This window comes from Rhipicephalus microplus, chromosome 1 (assembly GCF_043290135.1).
Source record: "Rhipicephalus microplus isolate Deutch F79 chromosome 1, USDA_Rmic, whole genome shotgun sequence".
Lineage (NCBI taxonomy): Eukaryota > Metazoa > Arthropoda > Arachnida > Ixodida > Ixodidae > Rhipicephalus > Rhipicephalus microplus.
Window position 1 is genome coordinate 198,188,476 of NC_134700.1, and position 23,760 is coordinate 198,212,235.

General features: G+C 45.3%; 1 protein-coding gene across 4 annotated transcripts; it reads left to right on the forward strand.

Moving 5' to 3' along the window:
- Positions 1-1,643: 1,643 nt before the first annotated feature.
- Positions 1,644-22,606, forward strand: LOC119167085 (uncharacterized). 4 transcript variants are annotated; one of them, XM_075889670.1, is made up of 7 exons: positions 1,644-1,905; positions 3,227-3,287; positions 6,082-6,159; positions 8,071-8,235; positions 10,880-10,995; positions 18,151-18,330; positions 22,172-22,606. In XM_075889670.1, exons 1-7 carry the CDS (start codon positions 1,828-1,830, stop codon positions 22,478-22,480), a joined length of 987 nt encoding a protein of 328 aa, XP_075745785.1. In that variant the 5' UTR covers positions 1,644-1,827; the 3' UTR covers positions 22,481-22,606. The 4 variants fall into 4 exon arrangements, with proteins under 4 accessions (XP_075745785.1, XP_075745799.1, XP_075745793.1 ...); XM_075889684.1 differs by having other exon boundaries at positions 1,645-1,909; XM_075889678.1 differs by lacking the exon at positions 1,644-1,905 and adding an exon at positions 2,011-2,146.
- The last annotated feature ends 1,154 nt before the right edge of the window (positions 22,607-23,760 follow it).

Sequence of the window (23,760 nt, forward strand, 5' to 3'; positions counted from 1 at the left end):
CCGCCTTCGAGTCTCAGAAAATAGTCCACTTGCGTGTAGGTTGATCAACTACAAATTGCAGCGTGGCACGAAGTGCTGCCGATTCTGCTGCCGTTGATGTTGTTGCGTGAGACGTCTTGAATTTAATTGTCATGGCCAACCTTGGTATCACTACTGCTCCTGTAGAGCTGTCCGGCTGAACCGATCCGTCAGTGTAGATATGTGTGGAGGCTTGATATTTCTCATACAAGAGAAGTAGTGTGAGCTGTTTAAGAGCCGGTGACGACAAATTGGCCTTTTTCTGGACGCCAGGTACGTTATTATTAATCATCGGTTGAGCGAGGCACCGTGGCGGAGTCACAGGTCTAGCAGCAGGAGAGAACGAAGTTGGGATCGACTCACCATGTGCGGTCACTGTTTTGCAGTAAGATGTGCATGGTCGGACCACTGGTAGAGAGGCTAAGTGACAGGCCTCTAAAAGTACGCGGAGCTTAAGTGTCAAACAACATTATTTACGATCGGCGACACTTGCCTAGTACTTACGTACAGTGCTCACCGTCGTCGTTTTCACTACCCATGCTCGTTAGGCGACAGGAGCTGTTAAAGAAAAAGCATCGAAGCTGCTTTCAAGAGATGCATCGTTAGAAAAATTAGCCTCAGCCATACTGTACTATTGTCACGTAATGCCAAATCTGTATTATTGGCATTTCAGATTGATGGGCTCTACATTGAAAAATAAATAGATGAGCCCCCTTCTTTTTTTGCCAACGGTCTATTGTCGTCAAAGGTGCTGCTCAAAGGGTGTATGATTTCAGAAGCTAAGTTCATATTTTTATTATTCGCTACCTGCTAACTGCCTCCCTCTTAGCAGTGACGTCACGCAAAATTATAGCCTCTTTCGGAAACAAATCGCAGCAACATAAAAGAAACAGCTGTTAGTACAAAATCAAGTTTTAAAGGGGGGATCACTTTTAATGCCCAGGCTGTCGTAAGCTGTTGTCGAGTGAAGCTTGATGTATTGTATAATAAGCCTACTTGCACATTTATGAAAATTTTATTTGACATTTTAATTATTTCCATGCAGGACTTCTGGTTCCTCATCAGTGTTCTTATGTATCAAAGGGCATCAAAGAGCGAGAAAGATTCGTCAGCATCATGACAATAGGAGTCGCAATACTCCTAACTTTTCTCGCTTTCCGTAAATTTTTCGCTCTTCTTGAATCAGACATTATTTAAGAAAAAATAGAAGCAAAAATACTTAATTTATTCGTGCACTATAAACATGAATGGAGCTTTCAGTTGTGGTTGTGCAAGTGGTAAATCTGGAGCTAGACAATAGACCTTCAAGACTTTCTATCTAAATACGGGCAAAAAGGAAAACACTACTGCCAAGACAGGTCGAAATTAGCCTAATTCCAAACCAAAAGGTTCATAGACTCTCCACGCATACGTGTGGCACGCTACACAATAACGATCGAGAGGTGAATAGCAGATGACGACGACGGACAAGCAAAAAGCAAGACGCAGCACACAGGACAGCGACGACGACAGATTAACAGGAGCCGACGGTGTGTTCTCAGACACGCAGCGCAAGCAAGCGCATTATCTGTTACGAGTTCTCGAAGACTAGCAGAGTTACTGAGAAGGCGGAACAAAACGTATCTGTGCTTAGTGTTAGATAACGGTCGGGGTGTAAGTGACAGCACCTTGTGTTTCGGAGGCTGCCACCTTCAGCGTTATTCGCTGATCTTTGTAAAGGAAGCCTTTCCACGAACAGGGAAGTTCACGCTTGTGATTACAGGCACGGCTGAGACCAGAGAAAGCAGACTAAAGCGTCTGCCGCTATACATGTGTTTCAGGTTAAGTCTCACTCCAGCAGTGTGTCGACGACCAACGACAGGAGCTGATGGACCACTGGACCACACAGTGAGTAAGTTTATCTGTGTTTTTTAATGTTTTCATCAAACTGGGCGTATGCATTCTTTCTGTGGGGCTTTCGCAACAAACAACGAATGCTTTTCATTTCACAAGACATTAACTGCGCGAAAAAAGACGAAGGACGAAGTAAGAGACAAAGGACGAAGGACGAAGCAAGGGGACCAAGACGAAGGACGAAGCAAGGGGACACAGACAAGGGCTGTCTGTGTCACGCCAGACTTTAGCAATGGTCAGTTTGTTAGAACATCACATGGCACGCGACGACAAATGGCAAAATTAAGTGTGTTTTATATTTGTCGTCACGGCTACGAACAGCGCTAACTAACACTTCCGGATTACATGCACAGAAGAACCAAACAATTTCGATGGGAAACTCTTGTAGCCCGACTGGCAGAGCATTGGACGCACTATCCGAAGGGTTGTAAAGGATGTTCGGTGCTTTCCTGGGGCAATCAGAGTTTCCTACTTTCCTTCTTTAACACTTCTGCATTTACGTCATCATTCCTACGCTACAGCTGCAAACCACAACTAAGACCTACCTTGGCTTCATTGTCAATCGTTTCAAGTAGGTTGTGTCTACAAAAAAAAAAAAAACGGGCTAATAATTCGTATCCTTTCGTTGTACCACAAAAAGGAGCACTGTCAAGCCGCACTTCAGCGGCTTTTTCTTTTCTTCACAGTTGTGCACTTATTCATGTTCGCATGTTCAAAAATAAATAATCACACTCACACTCGAGAAGCAGCGAAAGATTACATGTGGGTTTTAGTAGCACAAGGGCCATGATTGCCCAAAGAGCGCCGAGAAGCAGCGATAGCGTATGCTGTGATATAAAACAAACAACTTTACTGTCTCTTTTGGGTACCATTGTTGCCACTTCTGCATGTTTCTTTCTAAATTAGCATACATAATATCCCACTGTTGGTGAAGGGAGCAAAATATGATCGGAAAGAATAGCCACCCGGTCGAAAAACTTGCCCCGCTCCCTATCCTTCCGCTTGCTTCCTCCTTGCTACCCCTTCCTCCTCTGTTGGTGCCCCCCCCCTCCCCCGTGTGCAAAAAACAAACTTGTTGGTTACAGGCCTGTGTGTCTAAAGTTTCGTGGACCCACAGGCTCACTACTCCAATAAATGTTAAAGGGCATGCATTTTAGCTTTTTTTTTCTACTTGTGAGATTTCAAAAGATAGAAAACCACCTATATTATTTACTACTTCAGCTCTGTGCTCGTAGCAAACATGCAAATATCAGGACTACTGAACGCATTTTTTTAAAGTAAGAGGCCTATTTCTCATTGTTATTTTTATGTACAGGCAATGATGGCAGAATTATTGAGGATTTTCGTTCTGGTGACATTTATCCTTGCGTACTTAGGTAAGTACTGTTCGTATTTCTTTATGGGGGCAGGGCATGTTCTGCTAAAATACGGCCAGGCTAATGGCAACAACGGCAATGCGGCATGCCGAGCTTAGTGAAGGGCTTAGAAATCTGGAGTTTTGTAAAGTATGAAACGGGTACAAATGAATTTCTGAAAACAACGCCGCGTTTTTCAAGACAAATTACCAGTCAGCATCAACGAGGGCGACGTCAAGGGGCCACAGGGCCCACCACTGCGCCGGCAGAGTTTTTAACCGACGATTGATGTCACAGGTGGTGCTATGGGGGGTTATCTAGAAAAAATACAAACGTAGCTTTTCCTCAGAAGCATAGCCAGTCAAACCCCGATGACGCTACCTGACACCTATGCGTCACCGACCAACTGCACAAGAGGAAAACTGATCGCTGCAGCACTGGAGGCAACCGCTGCACGCAAGTCGAACTACCCAGCCCGTAGACCAAATGTCAGGTGAATTATTCACGTTTGAACGTAGTCGAAGAACGAGAAACGTCAGGAGGCCAAATTTCAAGCACGCACAAGCACGGATCACGTGTTTACCCCAAACGCTGTCGTTTGCTTTTCTGACTGCTTCGTTGTCGTCGGGGGTTCTCCACAACACCAGTAATTTCTTTTCGGAGTGAGGGGGGGGGGGAATTGAAAAATAATTTATTTTCCGTATGTTTGATGGTGTGTTTTTAATTGAGAAATTTCGGAGGAGACGGAACCCCTTTTCTCTTCCTCACACCCCAATTTTCGCCCGCCTGACAAAAATCAGTGTTACGAAAGTGCTTGCCAGCATGCAAAGGTAGATGCAGGATTATTGTCAGTTGGTCGGTGTTTATTTTTCGCGAAGAGATACGATGATGAAAAGGGGAGAGTGCAATAACGCTGTGGGCACTACAGCTCGATGAAGCACCATCCACCCTGTAGGGGCAATGACAGAGGAACCAAGAATGCAATGGTACAAGAAAACGCAAGAAATACAAGGGCATCTGCTTTTTCTTGCCGCTGAGACCAACATGTGGAGATATGTTGCATTGATGTCTTTTTTTCTCGTAGTGTCTGTCAGTAAGGCCAATGGCTGGTGACAGCACTAGTTTGTAGGAGTCCCTCGACAAAGCTGCTGAGTTGCTGACACACAGTCCTAGACTGATACAGCTTGTGGGGAAGACTCATTTTTCAATTTTCGAAGTTCTTCGGTATGTTCACTGTACGGTAGGAAAGAAAGAAGTGCAAATTTTCGAGTTCGTTTGCTTCGTTAGGCAAAATATTAGTGAGAACTAGCGCACAATGATACCAAGAAATGTTTACAGGTTGTTGTTACAAGTAACTGTAATGTACATGTCAACAAAGAAAAGTGGGCGAAAGGATAGTTTACCACCGGCAAGAACAAAACTTGCAACCTTGCGCGCGCGCGCGCGCGCGCGCGCGCGCGCGTGTGTGTGTGTGTGTGTGTGTGTGTGTGTGTGTGTGTGTGTGTGTGTGTGTGTGTGTGTGTGTGTGTGTGTGTGTGTGTGTGTGTGTGTGTGTGTGTGTGTGTGTGTGTGTGTGTGTGTGTGAACAAAGTGTTGCAAGTTGATTAGTCACAACGGCGTTCACGTTTGTAGACGCCAGGCATACCGAGTTCGTGTAACAAGCTGATAGAACGGCGGTTGGTAGTAGGACAAGCTTTGTTGCCATGCGCTTCTGCACAAAACATTATCTGTCATGTAGATAACTACGTCTCTGAAAAGTCATCTTTAGTAGTATTTGCTTTATTTGGGACATTGATGAAGGGATGAATAATAGACATAACATTTAGTTGACCAGCGAAAGTGATTGTTCGTATTTGGAGAGCACGATTAGTATAGCGCGTTGAAGCAGAGCTATAAACAAACAAAGGCCTCATGAAGAATGCATGATGTTGCTGATTATGAAAATGTTCACATGGAAGGTAATTATTGATATGTGGGGTTAACGTCCCAAAACCACCATGAATGTGAGAGACGCTTTAGTGGAGGGCTCCAGAAATTTTGTTCACCTTAACGTGCATCCAAATCTGGGCACACGGGGCTACAACATTTCCGCCTCCATCGGAAATGCACCACATTGAAGGTAACCATAAACGCATTAGTAATTATGGTCAATGACGATAAAGATGATCACAAACACGGCGATGTAGAGCTGTCGGCAAGCAAAGGACTTGAACGTTGATAAAAATGAGAAATTTCCAATCAGTTTTACGGAAAACAGCCAGCAAATAGCTGTATATGCGGCTTTTTTTTTTTTGCTTCAAGTCAAGCGTTAAGAGCACGCCATTTACACTGACGTTCACCATTAACGTACGGCTTGACATGACGTCGGCACTCATGCTAGAACAAATTATGCACAGGCGTCTGTTGTATTGAAATGAAACGCATGCTACAGTGTGATTCACATTTATCGTGCGATGATGCGACTATCATATGGAGCACAGTGAAATTCATTGACGAATACTACATTCGTCTATATGCATTTCGCTGCGCTCCAGCAGTGCTTAAATAGAGCATGTTGCGTCGTAGGAGTACATGTGTAATGTTCATTCTTCACTTGTGAAAACGGAGCCATCCCTGAAACCGAAATTGACCTTATAAGCTTCCTTGGTGTCTGTGCATAAGTAACGTTTATTATTAATGTTATAAATATGAGGTAGCCTGTACTGTTCATATTTTCTTGATTGAATGTATTTACATGTATTTGCTTGAACAGCTCATTTTTAGTTGTTTTTTTTTTTGCTAAACAGGTGATTCTTACTGCCAAATCATGTTTTAGGTAACGCCGAAGACTATGACAACGAGTACGACAACAACGACGGCTACGACTACGGCTGCACAGAGGAACATCAGAGAGGTGCTTTATCAGCCTTTACAATACATACATGATAAATTTTCACTGACGTGATCGCTTCTGATAATAAATGTTGACAGCGCTTTCATGACACCTGGCGCAGTGCGGGAAGTGGCGGATGCGTGATGATGATGGAGGTAAATGAGCCTCAATTAGCAGTCTTTATAAGCAGTGCATGAAAACACATGACCGTTCTTCCGAGAAAGTAGCCCGGAATACAAACTTACAGGCGCGTGAAATGTAAGCATCCCTGGCACTGAGAATAATAGGTTCTCTATTCAAGCTGTCCTCAACAAATTACTGTATGCGAAAGGTGCGACATTTCACATCTGCCTCTACATAGATACACACACATGGCAGACTACGCTGTTTAAAACGCAGCTAAACGTGAAGGTCGTACGGAACAAGGCATGAATCTGTTCTGAGCGCGACCCTTGTTTAGTATGCTGCGTCCTTGAAAAATAATGCATGAAGCTCCATGATACAAAATGAAAGAATACAAAAAAATGAAGTGCAAATACCAGGTGCTTTCTACCGAGCAATTTGCCTAAATAAACACTGAAAGCAAATCTACCGGCCAGGAAAATTTCGATCTTACATACAGTTGAACCAGAATAATTCGTATTTAAGAACAAGGAAATGATCAGTGTAACCTTAAGAGAGGGGAAGAGAGCAGAGTGGGTCAGGGAACAAACCGGGGTTAAGGATATCATGGGTGAAATCAAGAAGAAATAGACATGCGCCGGGCACGTAGCACGTAGGCAAGTTACGGGTAATCTTTAAGGGTAACTGACGTAATTTTCAGAGAAGGCAAACGCACGATGGTGAGAGAGAACGCCAGGTGGGCTGATAAGATTAAAACATTCACAGGTATAACGTGGCAGTAGAAAGCAAAAGACCAGGTTGATTGCTGGATCATGGGAGAGGCGTTCGCCCTGCAATGGGCGTAGTCAGGCTGCCGACGGTGATGAATCCGTACCTCCTGGGACGCCCTCTATGGATAATACTCATATTAGACATGTTCCCGTCAGTATTTGCCAGCAATGACAGTCGGAAGTGATTGCGTTACATCATGACCCCACGAGATGGCTTTAGACGCACTTGGAAGTGTGTACAAGGGGTTGAATCGAATTCTCGCAACCATCTTTGGAAGTCGGCATTTATTTCAAATATACTTGTGGTGCAGCATTACGCCAAAAGTGAACGCAGAGTGAACACCATTTACAGTGAAATGAGATGACTGAGCAATCCGAAAAGATAGGATTTCGTCTCCTGGCGTATTGGTTTATATAGAGCAGACGGTTATCCCGCCAGTGTTGACGTACGCCCTGCTTCCGAAGTAGTGTAGCCATCGATAGTTTACCTATATATATATATATATATATATATATATATATATATATATATATATATATATATATATATATATATATATATATATATATATTCTGACGCGCACGTGACGTAACTTCCATCTCCTGTCCCATTCTTCTTTGCTTAGCTTCCAGAGCACTCGTCGGCACGAGATAAGAGAGAAAGCAATTATAGCTTGCCAGAACTCCCTAACTGCACTCACACTTGACGGATTCTAACATTTTTTTCCCGGTGGTTGGGTTATGATGTAATAAACTGCTCTAATAAACCAATTCGATGGTTAGCTTAAAAAGCGTGGCAGAGCCGCTTTAATGTATGACAAGCGAGGCATTTCAGCTATAATATGAAAACATTGCCCGGAAATTGTTCTCGAAAAATATGTTTCCCAATAAGGTTTCATTTCTATGATCGATATTGACATTCCTCAACCCTCTCCAAACAGCTGAGTGGAGCCCTCAATTTCATGTATATGTAAATGTCGAATTGTCGAATGCACAACTGCTTGGTATTATACCATAGTACTGTTTCCCTGTCTCGCAGCACTTAATAGTCGACCATTGTCCTCACGTGCCCTCATGTGGTGGCCGTATGTGGAATGCAGAAATGGCCTTCCCTACGTCACTTGCTACGGAGACCTGAAATGCAACCACACCCGCCAGCAGTGGGATGGCCTACCGACTGCCCGAAGATTGTGGACACGCAAAAGTAAGCCTAAGATATGCGTATACGCTGATTTCTCACGTCGACGCCCTTCAAACAATTGGTATTGTAAGTTCTTCAGTCCTTTGACGTTTAACACAAAATGAAGCATACTCCCCTTGAATTGACCTCCATCAGCTAAACACCGATGTAGTGTATGTATTTACATGAGCTCGAAGCAGCTTAAAGTACCCATAACTAAATATTGATTGATTGATTGATTGATTGAAAACTTTTATTGAGAAGCAAAGAGAGATGCACTGATTGGAGTCCGTTCCTGGACTCTAATGGCATGAGCCATTAGCTTAGCCCTTTAGACCAAAGCCATCTGGGCCTGAATTAAGGTCCGAGAAACCAAGCAGGGCTACCCCCACTCTTCGTGGGTTGGGTTAGGGTTATAGGAAAAATATATGTTGAGCAGGTATGCCCAAACGATGTGGTAGGCGTGAACTACCCACCCACAGCACTGTATTTGGCATCGCAATGTTTCAGTACCACCCGGCACAATAAAGTACTAGAGAAAAAATTAGCAGCAAATGCACTCATTAGCCTATAGCCTAGCCCATTCGTTAGAGGTGGGTATAGACGATGCTTATTTATTTAATACGCCGTGATGCATTTCGATGTAAGTAGATAGCCACCTTCAGGTTCCAGGTACTTGGATGCCGTAACTTCTAACTGCTGTTAACTTCATATAGAAATATTTTGACGCAGTAATCACACAGTATTGATCGCGCAATTGGCACATTGCTATGTATAACCAGTGCTCGAAATGATGAAGATGAAGACCATTCTGGGAGTGTGTTGAACCTAAAAATCAACGCAGCCTAATGAATGTGCTTGACCTCACATGTGGGCTAAAGTATGTTTATCAAGCGTAACTATGCACTTTTCACTGCTCAAGGAATTTATTTTGCTCAATAATATGATTATTTACATTAACGCTATAGCCGTTTGCTTCAAAAGTGGTAGCGTTTTTATTTTTTATATTAAAAGAATGGTCTTCACATATTGCAGTACTCTATAAAGTGATCGTTAGTAATCCTTTGGCCTCTAGCCATTGTTGCATCTTTGTTTCACAGTTTACGCGTTAATCATTGTTACCATATTAACCATGGCTCACCAAGGATAAGATTTATTACCAACATGGCCAAGCTTACGTTCTTTCCAATTTACATCTTCATCAGGGTTGTTGATTCTGAGCATGCGTACAACGCGATAGCTCTACCATAGCCACCGTTTCCAGGCTACATGTTCTTTGATAAATCCTTTTTTTCATTCCCTGATGTTGAATTTTATTGGTATAGTCGTAGCATGTTTTTCTGCTTCTTTTGAAGCAAGTGTGTTTCAATGACAGATTGAGGGTGGAAGCCACGTGTTCCAATGTTGAGGGGCTCTGCCCTATGCACGGCTGGTGCAGAAAATAGCTAATGTTCCAGTCGCACACAGTCGAACCATGCGCGATTAACGTCGCCTTCCCGTAGCTCGAGTCGTATAGCTACGATGGCTGCAGGCTAATAAGGCCACAGACTAGGTCAACAGAAACAATACTTTATTGCTGTACGTTAGCAATAACGGTAGGGTAGGCTTACTCCTTTAGTCGCCGATAGCCTTGGCTTGCAGGGGAATCGGTAAGCTTCTCCCTGTCGGCCGCTCATTTTCTCTAACCTCCCGGTTTCCCTATCCTCAAAGAGGTTGTTTTCCTCGCTGAAGGAGAGTAACCAGTTTTTGCGAGCCGGGCAAATGGGGGTGTAGCGCGTGCCGGCCGCGCGGTGAATGGCCATTCGAAAGAGGCTTCATTGCCTATGCCTTGAGGAGATCGATGTGCTTTCGCAGTTAGGCTGAAGCGCTGCCGCAAAACGGAACGCAAGCATGAGCTCACCCGCTTCCTCACATATGAGAGAGCGCTGCGGCTTCAGAGCGGGAGTCACTCTGAGCATGAAACGCTGCTTCCCCAAAACCGGTGGAGTGGGCCGGGAATCGGCGCGACGTACTTCCTTACACGTGAGACATAAGCGCTATCTGGCAGTTATGCACAAAATAATTATATGGCGAATGTTATGTTGCTTCGGTGGTAGGAATGAGTGGGTAAATAGAACGCACGTCATTAGAGCCGAGACCTGGAAACACGTCATTCTATCGAAAGCCGTAGCAAGAGCAAGCCGTCATGCAGGCCCTCATGCACCTTCTCAGGACTCTAGCACGTGCAGCGCACTCCATAATGACACACCATCGGTCGCTTTTTAACCGTTACGATTACGACAGCCCACTCCACCGGCTATAGAGCAAGCTTGAGCTCTTTAACGCGCACATTACTTCCATTGCTCGACAGCGATAGCTCCGAGTACTAATGCTCCAGTCTGAAACTGCTGTGTACGTGCGGGAATCAAACAGAATACGACAGCAGTATTAGCAAAATAAAATAACTACACGCAAGGCATTCGGGGACACTGAAGCACTTTCACTTCCTCCTTGCTCCCATTTTTCCTCCGGCGGCACGGATTGTGTTGTTATCGCAAATTAAGAGGCGGTGCCCTATGCCGCAGTCGAGTGCTCTCTCACAGAGTAAATCGGTTGCTGTGACTCTGACAATGGAATACAACATGAGTGACCCATTACTGTGGACGCTTGAGGTTGAAATTTTCTACAGGAGCCAATGACCGAGTAAGTCAAGCATGCGAGTTTGTTGACGCTGTGCTTCAGCAAGGAATACCGACTCTCAGCAGGGAATCGCATCGCTTATCGCTGCCGTCCTACAACTTCAAGGTAAGTCATATAACTACTGGATATCTTCCTCTGGTGATTTGATATACAGCTTAATGATGTCTTTAAACCCTAGTGCGTTAAGCAGCTGCGCTTAAAACAGTGCCTTTCTCGGATTCTTCTGCCCGTTTTATGTAATCAGGTCCGACAATGTTAACGACAACTTCTGGCTATTTTCAACTACCGTATTTCTTCTAGTACTAGAAGCAATATGTTTAACAGGGCTGCTTACCTTGGTTATCTCTTATCTAAAGTGAACTATTGTTGGTCATGAGATAGCTTATCCCGGTTCATGTCGGTTAATAATGTCTGTGCGCTGCTGCAACAATGTAAAATTGTAATTCAAATATGTAGTGATCTTGAAGCGTGAAAACTTTGTCAAGTTGTTAGGTCATTACTGAATAGTTGCGCTGTTAGCACATTCAGTGATGTAGTGGTCGCTCCTTCCTTGTATGTTTCCAAGCGCGTCACACGTCATGGCGTTTATACCGGCGAACATCTCCACATATGCGACCATATTGTAACGCACACTTCAATGAACCCTTTTAATAGACTAACGTTGGCAGGGCGAACTTGTGCTCGAGAATAACAACACAGCTACAACGGAATCTCCTAGCAGCCCCGAGGATTCACTTTTGCTTCTTTCTTCACGTTCTTCTTTCTTTTAACACAGGTCGCGCGCAGCTGGGCCCCACAGGCTCGTGCACCGCAAACCATCAGGAGGGCATAAGTATCGGCTAGCGCGCGTAACTTGAAGTCACATTGTGTCATTGCCCCCCTTTCCAGAGTGCATCGTCCCGCTGCTTGTGCCGAACTGGTTGCATGGCGGTCATTCATAACACCTCGTCGCGGATGCAGTTAACAACGACCAACGTTGTGTCCTCGACGTTTCATTGCCTGTCGTGATACGGTTTCATCCTGGCGGCATGTACAGTTTCCGTGCAATGCCGCCATCGGGATGAAATATCCTCTCCCTCTGGCATAACTTCGTAGTTGAGCGAGCCGACGTGGCAGAGCACTCTGTACGGACCCAAAAATAGGCGAAGACATTTTTCCGATAGGCCACGTATTCGTACAGGAATCCACACCCATACTCTGTCTCCTGGTGCGTACTGGACGTCCCTTCGTCGCAGATTGTATCGGTGCGTGTCGGTTTTCTGCTGTTGGAGAATGCGATGTCGTGCCAGCTGTCTGGCTTCTTCTGCTCTTTATATGTAAGTCGTGAACGTCATACTCATTCTAGGACGTCTCGTCAATAGGTAACGTTGCATCTAAAGGTGTCGTTACCATCAGGCCAAAACAAGTTGGAATGGCGTCATCCGTGTTGTCTCTTGCATCGTGGCGTTATAGGCGAATGTTGAATAGGGTAATATTTTATCCCTAGTACGGTGATCTACACCAACGTACATTGACAACATATCAGCCAGCCTTCTGTTCAATCGTTTGGCAAGACCATTCGCTTGAGGATGATATGCCATCGTCTTCCTATGACTGGTGGGTGTCCATTTCATAATACATTTCATCAGGTCGGCCGTAAATGCAGTTCCGTGGTCCGTGATCAATGCTATTGGAGCTCTGTGCCGCAGTACGATGTTGGAAACGAAGAATTCGGCTACTTCAACGGCTGATCCTTTAACAAGAGTCGCTGTCTCGACATAATGGGTTAGATAGTTGGTCGCAACTATTACCTACCGTTTTCCCGATGACGACGTAGGAAATGGGCTCAGTAAGCCCATTCCCGCTTGTGTGAACGGGACCCCTGGTGGTTATATTGGCTGGAAGATACCTGCTGGTTTTAGCGGTGGGGTTTCACGTCTTTGGCAGTCCCGGAAAGTTCTGACATAGTGTCGTAAAGAGCTAAGCAACTTCGGCGAGTAGTATTTAGTGCGGATTCGGGCCAACGTTCTGTTCCCTCCAAAATGTCCAGCTGATGGATCATCGTGGCAAGCCTCCCAAATCTCTGGTCGCAGAAGTAAAGGGACGACAGGCAGGAATGTCGCTGTATTGTTGTCAAAGTTTCTTCTATACAGGACGTTGTTTCGTAGGACGAATGCCGGACATCAAAATCGACAGACTGTCCTTGTAGGTACTTGATCAAGAGGAGTTGCTCAGGGTCGGATCACTGATGATGTGCCATCTCTGACGGTCTCACTGCTCCCAAGAAAACAAAATCTTCACCATCCTAGGTGGAAGCAGAAGCAGCAGGTTGAATCAGAGCACGTGACAAGCAATCCGCATCACTGTGCTTGAGACCTGACTTATACACAAGTGCGATACCGTACTCCTGTAATCATAGGCTCCATCATGCAAGCCGTCATCATGGGTCCTTGAGATTGGCCAGCTAGCATAGCGAATGATGGTCGCTTATAGCTCAAAAAGGCCTATAGATATGGTTGAAACTTGCTGATAGCCCATACCATGGCAAGACATTCTTTCTCGGTCGCTGAGTAGTTCACCTCAGCTTTTGAAAGAGTGCGACTGACATACGCAATGACTCATTCTTGTACGTTTTGCCATTGGATGAGCGCGGCCCCAAGACCTAAATTGCTTGCATACGTGTGGGTGTTGGTTTCCGCTTCCTCGTCATAATGCGCCAGAACAGTATGCCTTTGAATACACTTCCGTAGTTCATTAAAGGCATTCTATTGTTCCGCAAGTCATACGAAAGGCATTTACTCTTTCATCAGCCACGTCAGTGGTTCAGCGATTTGTGAAAAAGTTTAACGAACCATCGATAATAGGTGCAGAGACCCAAAATCGCCTAACAGCCTTCTTGTCTGTTGGCTTCGGAAATTTCTTGATGGCCTCAGTTTTTGCAGGGTCTGGGCCGACGCCTTTTGCACTGATCACATGGCTGAGAAAAAGAAGCTCACGGAAGCCGAAATGACATTTCTGTGGTTTTATATTCAAGTTCAGTGACTTGATAGCAATGAGCACAGCCCGGAGCCTCTCCAAATGTTGCTGCAAGGTAGCAGAGAAGACTACAACATCGTCAAGATAAACCAGGCACGACTACCATTTCAGACCGCAAAGCACTTTGTCCATCATCCGTTGGAATGTGTCGGCGCTGAACAAAGGTCAAAGGAGGTATCTTGAACACATATAAACTGTGAGGTGTTACAAACGCTGTTTTTTCGCGATCTCTTTCGTCCACTTCTATCTTTCAATATCCACTTTTAAGATCCAGTGAGGGAAAATACCTGGCATTTCGCCGCCTATCCAGAGTGTCATCAATTCTTAGAAGAGGATAAGCATTCCATTTGGTGACGGTGTGGAGCTTCCGGTAATCAATGCAGAAACGTAAAGTTTGATCTTTTTTCTTCACAAGAACAGGGGACGCCCATAAACTTGATGCAGGCTGGATTGCGTCGCCATTGAGCAGTTCTTTAACCTGATTACCAATAGCTCCTCTTTCTCTTGGTGACACTCGGTAGGGGTGCTGGTATATTGGCCTCACTGACTCGTCGACAATAATATAATGTTTGGCGATAGGAGTGCATCGAACTTTAGATGAGAAACATTCGGCGAATTCCCTTACGAGACCCTCTATTTGCTCTTTTTGGCTTGGCAGTAGCCCTGTTTCTATGTAGATGGATGCAAGGACAGACTCCACGTCTTGCAAATCAGACTCATTGATTTTGAATGTGTGCAGCTCCGTAACCTGGACGAAGTCATCCAGTCTGGCGATGACGTTTCTCTTTGCAACGTGCTGCACTCCATTCCCAAAGTTTGTCAGTGGAACATTCGTACATCCTTCACGTAGCTTAACAAGGCCTCGCGTCATGCAGATCCCTTTTGGAATATTAAAGCAGTGTGGTTGTCAGCAAATCCTTCAAATTCACTGAATGCTTTGTTGGTTACTGTGACAGATATGCTCGATCTTGGCGGCATCATGACGCCATCATCTGCAATACAAAGGTCATATACGTTTCCTTCAGTTTTAAAGGTAGCAATCGCGTGCCTAGTCGAGAATTAGACGGAAGATTCTCGCAAGTTTTTTACTGTGCCCTTAGCTCGTAAGAATTCTATGCCGATAATCAAGTCTCTTAAGCATTCCGGCAGCACAATAAAACTGGTGACATACATGAAACCCGGTATTCTGATTCTTGCTCTGCATATTCTAGTTGGGTCGATGAGGTGCCCTCCTGCTGTGTGAACTTGTGGTCCCTTCCAAGAGGTCAGCACTATCTTCAGTATTTTAAAAAGTCGGCTACTTATCACTGCATAATCTGCGCCTGTATCGACCAGTGCGTTGACTTCGTAGCCGTCAACGAACACACGTAAATCGGAAGCAACGTCCCTATTGAAGCACTGGTTTCTGTGTCGGTCGTCGTTAAGAGTCAGCGACGGAGGTTTTTCTGCAATAGCGGTAAGAGCAGCCTTGCCTCCACAGGTCGCTGACGCTAGTTTTCCCGACGCGGGCTCTGGGAACGGGACCTTGGGAAGCTTGCTGAAGGTCGGGTGCTAGGCGACCTATACCTCCCCGTGGTCGTTGCTCGAGGTTGGTGTCATTGGAAGCCACTTGAACTTTAACGACTTGACAGGTATTCTTCAATATCGAAGGGGCGCTCGCCATTTCATATTCGAGGTGCATTGACAGGAAAACTACGTAGTCCTGTCTGGCGGTAGTGGCACGTTCGGTAAAGGTGACCAGCCTCCGCACAGTGGTAACAAAGCAGTACCCTGTCGGGAGTGCTCCGGACATCGCTCTTCCTGAGTATCCTCTCGGGCAGTGGCTGTAGGGTGCTCGGCGGCATCGGGTACTGCATAGATGTAATCGCCGCGGTGTCCGCACGTCCTGGAGATCCTCGCAGTAGCACATCAGCACACGTCATTCTTGTCTGCTGTTGTAGTGGTGGTTCTGGCTGTGCGTTGCCCAAAGGTTCGCGTACCACCTGCATGACCTCCTCACGGATCACGTCGACCAGAGACGAAAGCATTGGGGCAATCTGGTCAAGCCGCTGCTTCTGGAGCTCTTCTCGCACAACAGACCGCACTTGCTCGCGTAGTGCTTCCATGTTGTTACCGAATACTGAAGGCAACATGTCCAAGGAAGTGATGATCGCATCGTGGTTGTGTAACCTTGCTCGCTGCTGTAGCGTCCTTTCCATCATTGTCGCCTCGGAACGAAACTCGGCGACGGTGCGCGGCGGGCTCCGAATGAGTATGGCAAAAAGTTCTTGCTTCACGCCTCGCATCAGATGACGCAGCTACTCTTCTTCGCTCATATTTGGATCCGCTCGGCGGAATAGGCGCGACATATCTTCCACATACTTGGCTACACTTTCATTATTTCGCTGGTTTCTTGTCTGGAGCGCAGCTTCAGTTCTCTCTTTGCGGTCTGTGTTCGGGAAAATGGCGACCAGCTCCCGTCGAAAGTCTTCCCACGACCGGAGGGCAGCTTCGTGGTTTTCATACCACGTTCTTGTGCTATCTTCCAGTGCAAAGCAAACACTTCCAAATTTGCGCTCTTCTCCATAGCCGTTAGCATTTGCGACGCGTTCAAAGTGTTCAAGCCAGTCCTCCGCGTCCTCGTAGCTTTCACCGTGGAAAGGCTTTGGTAGCATTGGGCTGGTTCACTACAATGCTGGCTGGAGTGACGTGAGCTGTCATGTGGGTTGCGTAACCGTTCACAGCCGTTGAGGTTCTAAGGGAAGCCGATAAATGTGAAAATTCATGACCCTCACCACGTAGGCGTTGACTGCAGTGCTGATGAACAGGCGTCAGCTTATTGGGTCCCAATCGATGTGGTTTTGGACTGTGCTCCGTCAGTCGAGAGGAGCTTGGCATCGCACCCAACACTTCCACCAAATTTGTAACGCACACTTCAATGAACACTTCTAATAGACTACCGCAGGCAGGGCGATATTGTGCCCGAGAATAATAACGCAGCTAGAACGGAATTTCCTAGCAGTCCCGAGGATTCACTTTTGCTTCTGTCTCCACGTTCTTTTTTCAAACACGGGTGGCGCGCAGCGGGGCCTCACAGGCTCGTGCGCCGCAAACCACCCGGAGGGCATAAGTATCGGCTAGCGCACAAAACTTGAAGTCACATTGTGTCAATATATGTACACATGATTGAGAGGGAGGGAGGCCGGATATGTCATACGTATGAGCGGCGGGAGAGCTGCGCTGCTCGAGCATGTAATTGCGAACTTTGATCACAAGGGTGCAGTCGCGAACGCTGCCGCATGCGCAACCGCGCCCTCATGATTGCAGTGTGCTTTACACGGCTTGTGCAACCTTTTGTGAGTCGTCTACAGCACCGGTGTATACGCGCTACCATGCCCTTATGAATGAAGTTCGTAGTACATGGCTTATAAAACCTTGAAAACCGTGTACGTGCTCTGCTCTCACAGCTTCTACTTCACGTTGAGACGACACCCAGCATGAAAATAGCTTCGTTCCCAGGAGCTTCAATATTCCCTGGCTTTGGTACTTCCTAGAATTGCGCGAGATATTGGATACATAAAAGTTAGCATCTTGTCTAAATTTGTATACCATTCGAACTTGTTGGTGTATCATTCATTGGTTCGCCCATGTGGCGAAACTGAGTTTTGTGCTCCAAATTTATCCATGTTTTCCAGTTGCATTGGTTTGTTCTCCAAATATCTTGGTATTCCTTCTTATAATCAATTATATGAAAGAGGTAGACTTGTAAGTTTGAGCATTCGCAGTTCAATGACCTTACGTTGCCTTATGACTGACCCCATTGCCAAGAACTGGCTTTAGGAGGAATAGAAAACAAACGGGTGATTTGTGTGAAGCTTTATGTGTCTGTTTACTGCTTTACGTTATTTACCGGCCACACGATCAGTCATGAAGTCACACGAAGGAGCTCCCATAACATATTTATCATGAAATGTATATCAAATGACTTTTTCCAGTATCATGTCGTGAATCATTCTATAGATTGTGGCACATTATCTGGGATGTGGCCACACGTGTTCTTTAAACGCGCGATGCTAAACCTGTGATCATGGTGTCTCGTTTCCTATGGCTGGTTGGTCCGACGTGCTCGCCCTCGTCTTTTCGTGTTCTGTCCTTGTGGGCGATGACTTCGTGATTCCTCGCGCTAAATTTAGCTTACTCCTCTAACACCATTCATTTTATGGATGCGATGGTGATATTTTTTCCTCTCCCTCCTGCCTTTCTCAGGTCGACAGGAACGCCTGGACGAACCGAGACTTGAAGGTTAAAATAACCTTGACCAGATTCAAGGATTTTAGCAGAGTCGTGAGCAAAATCAACGCCTGCGTGCCGTCAATGAAGAATGGAAACGTGAGCGTCAGCTGTGATCTGAACATTGGTGGCATTGAAGCCATGCTTCTGGCTGAGGTAAGGTTACGGGACCCAAAATGCTTAAACCAACTTTTTTTATGAGACCATTGGCAGTTTCTGTGGCTATACCTGCACGACCGTAGAATTTTTCAATTGAGAAAATGACAAAAAGTTCAGGTGAAAGCCTCAAAGGCCTCACCAAACGCGAAACTTTAGCCTCAGCATAAACACGAACAAAATCATCACCATGTGACGCCATCGTAACGTCACGTATTGCCGAAATTTGTGACGTCCATATTAAGCCAGATGTTGCGACGTCATGTGGTCACGTCATCCTAATAAACTTCTTTTGGTCAAAGGTGAGCCTATCGCGAAGGCAGCGCAAATCCAGGTTTGGAGCAAAATGCTTGCAATGACTTCAATTTCGGAGCTAGTGCAAACCCACGTTAGGTGAAGAGAGCTGTCGAAGAATGGCGGGGCCGAGGAAGAACATTGACTGAGAATAAAAATGAGATAATTGTGGCTCTCACCTTTTAGTCTTCTTAGGCTAATGCATAAGGAAGCCTTTAAGTTTTCTTTCTTCTTTTTTCTATGTGATGAGGAACTTCACCTGGGTAGAACGGAGTGTGCTAACAGAAACTTTACGTAGCGCTCACCATGTGATCCAGCTTGACGTAGCGTGAACTCGCAAACAGATGCACATCAGAAAAGTACAATTCACGGAATGGAAATTCTTTGGCGACGATGTTGATGCTGAAACCACCATAACCGACACTGAACAGTGGTTCATGAACGTGCTCGAACACCGGAACGCCAATTCAGCTCGACGCCGATACACCTCCAGTCGCAGTGAATCCCACCCTTCACTGGATACTAGAAGAGGACTTCTAAAAAGATGGAAGTGCCATACACTTAAACAAGCAATGACGATAAATTTCGAAACCACGATGTGCCCTTCGTTCCATTGATCGGTATACAGAGGTATTCTTAGCCATGTTCGAATCGTGTTTATCGCGTGAAAGATATTTTAATTTGACGACAAACAACGTACGAAAACGAACTGGAAATTTACTGGTTGTGACTTCAACACAGGTGCTACGTGTTCGGTGCGATACATTCCACCCATACCATCGTCAGTGACGATGCGCTGGAATAGCGATGACATATACGATCCGAGTGTTGTTATTGTGGCGCCGACTGACGTCGACGCCTAGAAATGCTGTCACTTTCAATGTCTCATTTCCGTCGCACAGCTTTGAATGTTTTCATGAAATTACAAGATTCAAACCACGAATAAAAAGTCACAGCTTTGCCACAAAAGCGAAGCAATGAATGCGATAGCAACAAATTAGAATGTCACGCGAAGTATGGCAAGCAGATCGAAAGGTGCCCCGCGTTGCTTACGCACAATTGACGCATGAGGCGTACTCACAGGCACAGATCAACACAAATAAGTATCTCAGTTGTTACTTCGCCGTGTCCTAAAAGTGCACCCTTTTCGCAAACGGAGACTTTGCAGAGCGTGCAGTGACCTTTGTGAGCCCGCATGCATACAGCCTCAATTGTGAGGCCTGTGATATCCTTGAAACAACGGAACATATCTTGTGCGTCTGCGCACAATATATCGCGAAGATAAATTCGATGGCCACCGTGTCGATGAAATGTCCTAAGCAGCGAGTTTCCGAAACAACTTATGGCAAACGATACAGAACCTCCAAATCGTGCATATACACTGAATGCCTGGCCGTGATTAAAAAAGCATTCTCGGTGGCATTGTATATACTCGTGCGCATGCTGTAAGGGCAGTTCACAATTGTGGCAGGGATGATTGTACAAAACCAGTTTCACCGAAAAGGTGAAGCAATGAATGTGATAGCAACAAATTGCAATTTTATAAAAAGTGGGGCTAGCAGTCAACTCATTCAGATTCAATCTCATGGAACTACAAAACGCTGGTGTGAAAAAAAAACGGCCGCTCCAGGTACCATTTTGGCACCATTTCTCTTGTGTGTGTTGAGAGTGCAGCCCGTAGAAACTCCCGCCTGCTGCAGGGGCACAAGTCATACGTTGATTGTTGCCGTGATAGCGCTACAACTATAAGCGCCCCCCCCCCCCTCTCTTGTTCAACCCCGCCCGGAAAAGTAATGTTTGCTCTATAGAAAGAGAAGGCTAGCGCTTCCTCAGTCCCGCATACAGAGTGTCCCACGTAACTTTCGACAGAGTTTAAAATATGGCAGTACACGCAATTACGACGTGACCGAATGCGTGTTCTCACCGTCGACTGGAGTTTGACTATTTTTTGTGTTCTCAAATATTGTTTCATTAGGTATGTTTAATTATCTAACTTTTTAAGAAACGAAGATAGATAAAAAAAGTTCTGAAGAGAAAGTTGTAGATCGATTTGCAAAACGTCCGATTAGACAGTTTTGAACTTTATATCTGTTAGGTATCAGGGCTTGTCTGCTGATACAAATGCCCGCGAAATACTAAAAATAACACGTGACAAACCTGCTCATGCGCTAGTACGCACATTGATTCTAGTGCTCCCTAACGTCCCGCGATCGAACGACCATAGCTTTGCCGCATTACGCTGTCTCGGCATGGCCGCAACGATGGTGATTGCTTTACGATGAACACGTTTTCTATCAGCCGCAAAAACGATAACCGCTGTGACTGCTTATCGCTGTCATGAACAGGCGTGAGGGAAGCGTGTCGTTCGTACGCAGAACATTTGGGAGCACTATATAATCATCGTGTGCACTGACGCGCGAGCGGGTTTGTCACGTGGTATTTTTTTGGTTCTTTCACAAGCATCTGCAATTAGCAAAAAACAATAGTACTTATCAGACATAAGGTTCAAAACTATCGATTTGGGCGTTTTGCAAACCGATCGCCAACTTTCACATTCAAATTTGTTATCCATCTTTATTACTTCGAAAGTTACTTAACTGAACAGATCTAATTAAACAATGTTTGAGAACACAAATTTTCGCCTAACTCTAGGCAACTTTGAGTAACATGCATTTGACCATGTCGTAGTTACGTGTTCTGGCATATTTTATAACTCTGGCTAAAATTACGTGGGAGACCCTGCATATATACATACATATACATATAAGGGAATGAAGGCAGTGGCGGCGGCGGTGACAATGATATCGGAAACCAACCGAGATGGTGTGTCGTTTAATTCCACTTAATTTACACGCCAACAAGATATTAAGCTTTTAGCATGGCATTCATCAAAATTATAGGTGCAATATTTGTTTTGCAATAAACAGGAAAATAAACTTTGTCTTTTTCTTTCAGTAATTGTTTTCTTTTCATCGTGCTTTATATTTCTAAGCTTATTAGTGAAACGAGTATGCCGTAATTAACACACTCTTTTATCTTCCAAGCATATTCATTGAGCACTTCCAATTTTACAAATATTCTGAACAGTCTTCTTAAACCTAGAAATGAACGGTTTCGGACCAAGAGCTGAGCAGTGGTGGATAGATGTCATATTGGCAAATAACTTTATCTAAGACAAGGATCACCTAACTCTTAGAATAATATAATAAGTTTCAATTGAGTTCGTTGAAAGATTGTGAGCAGTTTAACTGTTGCGGCACCTGGTGGAGCGAATCTCAACTGCGCCAATCTTTCGAGGTGGCTTACGTTTCGTCAGTCTGCAACGTTAAAGTTGTATAATAAAGCGAAAGCCTGGGATGTCCTACCAAACGAGAAAAGTGTCCATTGATGGCGGCATGAGCTCGAATGCAAAAAAGTAATGTGTTCAAAGACGACGGCTTGATGACGTCACAGATCTCCTAAACTTGGGACGTAACCATGCATGACGTCCCTATGACCTCACGTGATGGCGTTCTACCACCACGTTTTCTTTTTTATTTAATTTCAGACTAAAGGAGACAGCTTGCTGGGTGATGCGAAGCTTGTTCGGGTCAACGCATTTCTGTACCCTATGGTCGGTAAGCTTGAAGTCACTTGCGCAATGAACAAACCAGCCTTCCTTCGCAGTTTTGTTGTGAAGGGCGACTACATCGAAGTGACGGTCGGAGAAAATCTCGACTTGAACCCACTCCGAATGAGCATTTTCAAGACCCACATCCGTCACTACATAGGGACACAACAGGAAGAAAAACTCGACTCTTACTACGAAGAACGGCTCAAAGATGCCTTTTCCCGCGTGACCTTTTTCTTTTTTTGATCGATAAAATTAGACTACTTATCTTTGAAGAGAGGGAAATATGGTCGTGGAAAAAGTAGGTGCGAATGAATAAATAAATAAATGCGCAAATAGTAGTGTGAATAAAAATGAAGCATACATTGTGGTGGTTGTATCGTCTACTGAAGTTGCTGCTAGCGAGAGGATCGGATGAGTCTCTATTCCGGACGATAGTTATAGCGCGAGAACAGATCGACGACACAGAGACAAGAAGGACACGAAGGACTTTGTCTCTGTGTCGTCGTTCTGTTCTCGCGCTATAACAAACGTCATGTCATACCAACTAGCCCAAGCTGCCACACTTCTATTTCGGGACCTTATTGAACTCGGCTGCAACCCGCGGGCACATCACGGGACTCCGCTGATACTCGAAAGCTGAGCTGTACAATGTATTTTCTCAAACAATGCTACTATAGCGTCCTACTACATGCCCGGGACTCGCTCGCTGGATTTCGCGCCGACCGGTTGCGCCCCCGCGATCTCCGACGCCAACGCAGCTCTGGCCGACTGGCTCGCCCTACGCCATCTGACGCCGACAAGAGCTCTCGCCGAGTGGTGCCCCATCCTCGGGCCCCTGCGACTATGTCCACCTTTCCTATCTTATCCTTACTTCTGTATGTAGCTGTCCCTGCCCCTCTCTCTATCTCTATACCTTTAACTCCTCCCTATTCTTTTTAATTCCTCCTTACCCCCATCCCCTGCGCAGAGCTGTGGAGGTGCCTTTTATTGAGAGAGAGGCAGTAACGGAACTGCGCTTATTTCTTCATTTTCAATTTAGAAAGTCACTTATACTACATGCCCTAAGGACCTGACAATAAAGACTAGGAAGACAACCCAACTGAGGCACCGACAACTAAACGCATTCTCATAACAAAACCCAATTGAAGCGTTGGATAATAACCCACTCGGCTTTTCAATATTCACTTTCTTGCTTCTTACGAGTGCACGTCAGTAAATTAAAAAATAGTACAAACTGAAAGGCCAAATATCTAACCTGTCGTTAGCAATATGCTCGTCAAAACCAGGTTACCTCCTGCGCCCTGTACTAGTACTTACACTAGTGTTTAAGCCATCTTCAACACTTGTATTTACACTATACTCTGGTTTGTCACCGCAGAGGACAGCCGACTTTGTGGGAGGCCCATGGGACAGCTTTAAGCTTTCCCATAGTAGAGTACCAAGTACTCTAAATCGTTAACTACTTTTTCTAATCCCTCCCTCACACCTCTGCCGTTTCACACTCATCAAATGTGAGGCCCACG